The 6,880-nt window shown below is 37.6% G+C and overlaps 3 protein-coding genes across 3 annotated transcripts in view; 2 read left to right on the forward strand and 1 right to left on the reverse strand.

Annotated features, from left to right (window-relative positions):
• Positions 1 to 439: 439 nt before the first annotated feature.
• Positions 440 to 1,528, reverse strand: LOC108556434. Its single transcript, XM_017912559.1, has 2 exons — positions 1,445 to 1,528; positions 440 to 682 (listed from the first exon to the last, which is right to left on the reverse strand). The coding sequence occupies exons 1-2, from the start codon at positions 1,526 to 1,528 to the stop codon at positions 440 to 442; spliced, it is 327 nt and encodes a 108-aa protein (XP_017768048.1).
• A 361-nt stretch (positions 1,529 to 1,889) lies between these two features.
• Positions 1,890 to 4,027, forward strand: LOC108556435. The gene is made up of 3 exons (XM_017912560.1): positions 1,890 to 2,625; positions 2,695 to 2,981; positions 3,041 to 4,027. Exons 1-3 carry the CDS (start codon positions 1,890 to 1,892, stop codon positions 4,025 to 4,027), a joined length of 2,010 nt encoding a protein of 669 aa, XP_017768049.1.
• Positions 4,028 to 5,668: 1,641 nt separating this feature from the next.
• Positions 5,669 to 6,880, forward strand: part of LOC108556439 (protein SPT2 homolog) — a 2,140-nt gene continuing 928 nt past the window's right edge. Inside the window, exons 1-3 of the mRNA XM_017912565.1 lie at positions 5,669 to 5,728; positions 5,796 to 6,405; positions 6,492 to 6,880. The exon at positions 6,492 to 6,880 is cut by the window's right edge and continues 928 nt beyond it. Of these exons, the coding sequence (XP_017768054.1) occupies positions 5,669 to 5,728; positions 5,796 to 6,405; positions 6,492 to 6,880 (1,059 nt within the window). The remainder of the gene's footprint in view (positions 5,729 to 5,795; positions 6,406 to 6,491) is intronic.

Here is a 6,880-nt window from a genome sequence, read left to right on the forward strand (position 1 = left end):
GGTTTACAAAAGTTTTCATAGTTTTTTATTGGTCAAGGAAAGACGTGAGAGAGTCGTACACTCGATTCACATTTGCTTTTCCCCCTCTCTTATATGGCAACAGCCGTTATTACAGTTAGTGTGTTGCATTTATTTGAATTTTCAATTTTAAGGTTGTTCTCATTACCAAGTATTGTGTCACACATTGTCTTTCGTATATTTATATTCATGTATTCGCTCTTCATGTTGCGTTGTAGAGTTTGTTTTGCAAATTCATGTATTTTTTTATGTGTCTGATCTATAAACATTTTTCGAAGGCGATGGAATTATTTTTGTTTACTCGAGTTCGTTCATCGTCTGTTTTTTATGTGTCTGGTAAGCATCATCGCTCAATGGCGCCTCGGAGCTGCGATACAGAGGACTGATCTGGAACACACTAATCGCAAATCACGCAAATTCTTTACTGCGCCTCTAATTCCATGAAATCTCCAAGATTCTCAACTTTATCGACATGAATTCTGGTTTGACCAACTATGAACAGTTGGCGAATTTTTTTAACGTCCCCTATAGTTCCCAAAGCTTTGGATAGAACATTGTTCAAAGAGTTAACATTCGGTGCCTGGACATCGTGAAGCTCAAATTCAGATAGAGACGGTCCTTCCGCATCTGGTCTATCATAGTATATCAATTCTGCGTTTCCTGTCTAAATTAAAAATACTAGGCATGATTGTACATACTATATTAGTTTTACTAAAATTTTAGAGTATAGACTACAATTGACATTCATTTTTGTAATCGCCTTTTTAATCTAAGCAATCAGAATAAAGTATAGAGTGAACCGAAATTAATTTCTTTACGGTTACGTTCAAAGTAAATATATATCGTTGCAACTTCGGTTTGTCTAAAAATCTCGGTTCAGTTTCGGTTCGGTTCCGGTTACAATTCAAATTTAAAATCGAAAAAAAAAACAATTTAAATTAGTTAAAATCGAGTAAAACATCAAATATAACGATATACATTTTAGCACCGGCATACTACCATCAAAGTTTTTATATCGCAAAATAAAAATTTGAACGGGCAGAAGGACCTATAGTCAATAGCCCTTTGAATCAGTTGACTTTTTTGATTTGTGATATTTATACTATTCTATTGAGTCTTTTTTTATTTTGTAATTTGCTGTATTAATAAATATCCAGGTCCAGAGATATTCCATCCCAGCACACGACACCGGTTTCGGTTTTTCAATTGAGCAATTTTACGAATAAATAATTGAATATATAATTATATTCAACACATACTCTTTTTTATTTTAGCATATTACCAAAATATTTTAAATATATTGACGAGAAAATTTTAAGCAATCAAATAAGAATCCACTGAACAATAATTAACTAAGCTCGAATCGGCGTAATTTTAATCTTCCCAGAGGGGCTTTATAAAATGTATCATGCTGAGGGATGCTGACACCCTCTGAACCACTCAACTCCTTCGCTTTAGCTAAAATCTTGACCATGTCTCTAATTTTGGCCTTAATTTCAACATTTCTCATTTTGCTGTTTTTTTTAGTATATATAAATCTAATGCAAACGGTTTTGTATTAAAATTTTAAATATATTCTAGCTTAAATGTATTGCATACAATACATTATTTTCCAGGGTTGTCCAACATTTGATATATTATCAAATGATAATAAATAGCAGAAATCCTATTAGACTAAAGTTCATAAATTGTATTCCTCTTTCAAAATAAAATGCTCGAGTGATTATTTTACGGTAGGATGTAGTTTAGCCAAATACAAATATTATCGAAGGTGGTCATCCCTGAAGTCAGAGCGTAGTCCAAAAACTTAACCTAAGAAAAAGTGTAATTTAAATTTCAAATTACTGCGATCATAAAATGCTGATTCTTCGATGGATTTCCTATCAGCTTATGAGAAGCTACAAATTAAGACCGTCCACATTTTTAGCGGCGAAGAAATTAAAATTTTCACGAATTTCATCAGAAACTTTCACACTAACACTGCACTGCATGAATACCATGAAGAATCCTGCTATATAAACGATGATGAAGCCTTTGATTCTGAAGAGTATTTCAATAATATTTTAAACCAAGATCAACCGATGCTGGTGAAAGACATTCTCTATCCAAATTCCAGTGATCCCCTCATAAATGACATCAAGAAGTGCTCCTGCGTGCACGATGTGTTGAACTTAGTCAACAAGTTTTCCAATATCCTTGATTACACCCATCATGCACAGATTGTGCTTGTGCTCTGGGATCTGCAAAAGATGTTCTGTCACATAAATACAATAACAAATGAAAAACCAGAGATCAAGGCACTCTTGAATGATTATATTTGTCAGCTGCTAAATCAGGAGGAGATCAAGAGTTTGTTGGAATCAATAAAGGAGGATGAATTTGATGATCCAAATGTACTTAGTGCTACTCTACTATATTTGTATAAGATTGGAGTGGATGTGGGACATGACACTATGCAGAAATTAATTAGGGAGTTGGAAAGGAAACTTTGTGAAGATTTTTCTGTGGTTGGAGCCTCTAGGTATACGCAAACAGTGTTCAGCAATTACAATTTAGCCTCATACTTTTATTGCAAAAATCTTATACCACATATTTATAATTTTATTGATAACTAATTGCAGTGAAACATTGTTTTGTTGTTTAAATTATAATTGGTTTTTTTCTGTTTTGTTTTAGATAAGTGTGATACTGCTGAGGATATTAGGTCCATTTCAATTTGTTTAAATAATCTAAATAAGATAGTCACTGAAGAGGTGTTGGAGAAATATAAGAATAAAGTGAGGGGTCTGATTGAGAATGGGGTGATCAACAAGAACGAACATGTGACTATCCTGAAAGTCGTGATGTTTTTGAATTTTCCACATTGGAGGTACAGAAATACATTGCTGATCAGCCAGTGCATCATGCAGTTGCAGAACCACATTAATATACTGAATGTGCATCAATTAATTAATGTTTTCGACGTGGGTTCTTATTGATTGCGAGTGTTGATGATGATGTAAAATGTCTGGTTTGATTGTAGGTGTTGCTGAAGAACTATGAACCAGCGGAGATTGTGAACGAGACGCAAAGATGCGCGTTAAAGTTTTTACATCAATTGGACAGCGATCAGACGGGGTCTCTTGAGGTGCGCTTGAAGTTGCTCTCGTGCATCGCGTCCTTTTCGTTGCCTTCGCAGCGGCTGCAATTCATTAATATTGTGAAGAAGTTCATGGAATACGACATGTCGGGTCAAAACCTGCTGGACTTTTTTAAGGTGCTATTTTACATGAAGAACTCGGATCCGCTAATGTGCAAAGCCTATTGGACGAAACTGCTCAAGGTGATGGAGCAAAACCTGGAGTTCAAAAACGCATATCTGCTTAAGGTTTGCAACAACTACATCAACTTTCATCAGAGCACGAACCTGAGGCACGTAAAATTAGAGAAGCGGCTGAAGCAGTGGTTGGAAGGTGAGATTGAGCAGGGCATCATCAATTATATCCCGGCGAGGTTCGCGATGCTCTCTTCATTCGTGTTGGCCTATGGAAACGACGTTTCCATTCTTAATCACGTGGTGAACAAACGGAGCATCCAGTGGCAGAAAATCAACGCGGTGGACTGTTATAATCTGAGCAAGAGCTTCCAGATAGGTTTGTATCAATCTCAGAACCGACTGCTGCAGTCGCGGTACGTGAACATCTTTAATGCTACCATCGACAAGTGCATCAAACGTGATCTGCAGGAGGACGAGATCAATATGAGCAAGCTGCAACTGCTGATCAAGACGATGATGTGTCGGGGAGCTGGTCGCTCCAAACACATGATGTCGAAATTGATGCAAGCCAAAGTTAACAGCGAAGACATGTGCTCCAGGATCATCAAGTATATGTCCTATGCTCTTCTCTCATCCAACTTCTTCCTGCCCAACATTTTGGACGCGATGGCCGATTATGTCTCGGGATCCAAAAATTACGTGATGGCCGTTAACGCCGAAAAGGTCATGTACCTCTGCTACAATTGCGGATAGATTCCGAAGAATTCGGAAAAGTTTTTCAACAGTTTCTCAGATTTAATCGTCAGGTAAATGTGAACGCAAATTTTAACACAGATTTACTTCATACGTGTTAAAGGGACCAGGAAAGAATGCCGAATCTCTCCTACATACAGAGCTGCCTCGGATTAAGCTATTTTAATTACCTTTCGGACACGTTCATTAAGCAGATTTTCACGCCGCAATTCCTAGAGAAATTAGACGCAGAATAGACTCATGTTAATCGGACTGTCTGCATCGATTATCCGGAATCGAACGTGCCCTGGTTTCATCAAAAGTATATAGATGAGGTTGAACGTAAGGCGACTTTAAGTAAATGAAAAATTATACAAAGAAAAATCTACGAAAATGCTAATTAACTTAACTTGTTTCAGTCTCACAAAATGCCTTCTACGACCGCAGCTTCTCCTTCAAGGTGAAACTCTACCTGATCAAGTATTTCCAAAACTCCAAGAATATCTTGAGCGATGTCATAACACCGTACGGTTGTCACATAGATTACGTTGTTCAGGCCAAGGAGGACGTCAAGTGAGCACTACCATATTCTCTTGCAGGTCACGGACGAACGCTTTGCCTATTGATTCCATTTATTCTAGATACGCTGTTCTGCTGATTAGACCCAAGGCATTTACAAAGCTGCATGTGCAACTGAGAGGCATGTACCAAACGAAGGTTCGACACTTGACTCATTTTGAAGAGTGGAAAGATTTAGTTTATGGCGAAGATAAGATTAATTACATTAGAAACCTCTTCGAACCAAACATGTACGAAACGAATAAATAATACATTTTATGAAATATTTTTCTTTAATCTTCATTTACCTTCAATTCAAAGCTTAAAAACAAAATGAGTCATTTAACGAGCGACGTTTCGCATAACGAGTGGCAAGTAGCGACGAGAAGTCCCGGATGTTCACCTGCCACATCATTTACAAGACTTTTGTACATATATTCTTGTGTATTTTTTTAACCATCTTTGCTTTTTTGTCATTGCATTTTTATTTATAGCGGATTATAGTTTATAAATATAATTTGTGTGTCCTGTGAAAGCAAAACTAAAATGTATTTCCAAACTTGTGTTGGGGCATTATTATTTTAATTTTTCCAGAAATTCTGTAATGGTTTAAGATGAACGATCATAAAATTTTTAAATTGTACTTTCACTTTTATTGCAGATGCAATAATTTCAATTTTCCACCAAAATGTATTTCCAAACTTGTGTTAGGGCATTATTATTTTAATTTTTCCAGAAATTCTGTAATGGTTTAAGATGAACGATCATAAAATTTTAAAATTGTACTTTCACTTTTATTGCAGGTGCAATAATTTCAATTTACCACACTCCACGTGATCTTGGGCATGCGCACGTCTCGCCACTTTTGGGTTGGCAACGGAAATCCCCAGATCTGGTGTACTAGGAGATGGGCATATATACGTTGCTTCGGACCAGAACAGGACAGAAGCAAGTTGTCAGTGAGAACAGCTGTTTGTGGTATTCAATTCGTCAGTATCATCTAAAGGTAGTGAAGTGTACCACATCCCAGTGGCCGTGCTCATAACTTAAATCTATAATATTTCAAGATTTCATCGTCGAACCACACAATTTTTAATCACAATTATGGATTTCGGTACGCTTCTGAGCAAGGCTCAGAAAAATGGCCAGGGTTCAAAGAAAGAAGTATGTATATATATGCAAATATTTACGACCCAGACTCATATTCATTGTCGCATTCATTCTGTTCTAGATTAAATATTATTCGACCAAATTTGAGCCTCCGAAAAAGGAGCAGCGCTCGAAGACGCTTTCTGTGAACATCCAGAAGTTTCTTGCCAGAAAGGAACTGGAGGAAAAGCAGAAGACAAACGATGCCAATAAACGCAGGGATCAACTGCTGGAGCTCAGATCCAAAGACAAGAAGGCCACCAGAAGGGTGAACGTTATGCTAAAGAGAACGAAATCGGCGAACCAGTCAGTGATACAGGACGCCGTAGATTCGGATAACACTGCCATCACGTTGGCAGGTGCATGCCAACCCGATGAGGACGATTACGGATACGTGTCTCAGAGCGCATCAGAATTCTACAACAAGATGATGGAGAAGTACAGCAAAATGCCTGATGAACCAAAATTCAGTTTGGGCAAGAAAAAGGTTAGCACCAATCTAAGCAACACAAAGGATAGAGTGAGAGCAGCTCTAGAGAAGGAAAAGGAGGAGGCTAATCAGCCACATAGAAGGAAAAGGAAAAGAGAAAATAGTGATGTCTATGAGAATGATAAAGTTGAGGAAAAAAGGGAAGAGAAGAAAGAGGTGAAAAAGCCTCATCTGAAGGCTGCTCCAGTAATCAATTTCTCAGGTAATTATAGAATCATTTCTTTTATCAATTCATATATACATCTAATAACAAAACTATTATCTATCTAATAACAATATATTTTTTAGACTTATTGAAGTTAGCTGAGAAGAAACAATTTGAACCAATCGTTGTGGAACAAAAGAAGGATAAGGATGAAGAGCGACTTCTGACCAAAAAACAAAAACGCGAGGCAGAACGTGAAAAGGAGATCAGGGAAGCAAAGGAGAAGAGGGAGCAGGCTCGGTTACAGGGTGTTTCCGCTCCTTCGAAAAGAATTCCCAAATTGGGAGAGGAGAATAAGTCTAAAACGAACGGGGAAAAGCCGCCGCAAAACCAGAAACCCGAGGATAGATCCAAACTGCGCCAGCAATTGACCAAACCAACAGAAGAGCGCAACGGAAAGAAACCAGACCCGAAGAAGATTCCAAGCGTTGGCAGAGATGCCGAAAGACGCGATTCGTCGTCTGCCGTGGCC

Source organism: Nicrophorus vespilloides, unplaced genomic scaffold, assembly GCF_001412225.1.
Source record: "Nicrophorus vespilloides isolate i.1.1-1 unplaced genomic scaffold, Nicve_v1.0, whole genome shotgun sequence".
NCBI classification, from domain to species: domain Eukaryota; kingdom Metazoa; phylum Arthropoda; class Insecta; order Coleoptera; family Silphidae; genus Nicrophorus; species Nicrophorus vespilloides.

Bases quoted from the DNA above. Each gene is read 5' to 3' on its own strand.
- LOC108556434 (XM_017912559.1), bottom strand. From the start codon at position 1,528: ATGAGAAATGTTGAAATTAAGGCCAAAATTAGAGACATGGTCAAGATT. The intron at 683-1,444 runs GTCAGCATCCCT...TTTTTAATTTAG, and splicing joins AGTTGAGTGGTTCAGAGGGT to ACAGGAAACGCAGAATTGAT.
- LOC108556435 (XM_017912560.1), top strand. From the start codon at position 1,890: ATGGATTTCCTATCAGCTTATGAGAAGCTACAAATTAAGACCGTCCAC. The intron at 2,626-2,694 runs ATAACTAATTGC...GTTTTGTTTTAG, and splicing joins ACATATTTATAATTTTATTG to ATAAGTGTGATACTGCTGAG. The intron at 2,982-3,040 runs GTGGGTTCTTAT...GTTTGATTGTAG, and splicing joins AATTAATTAATGTTTTCGAC to GTGTTGCTGAAGAACTATGA.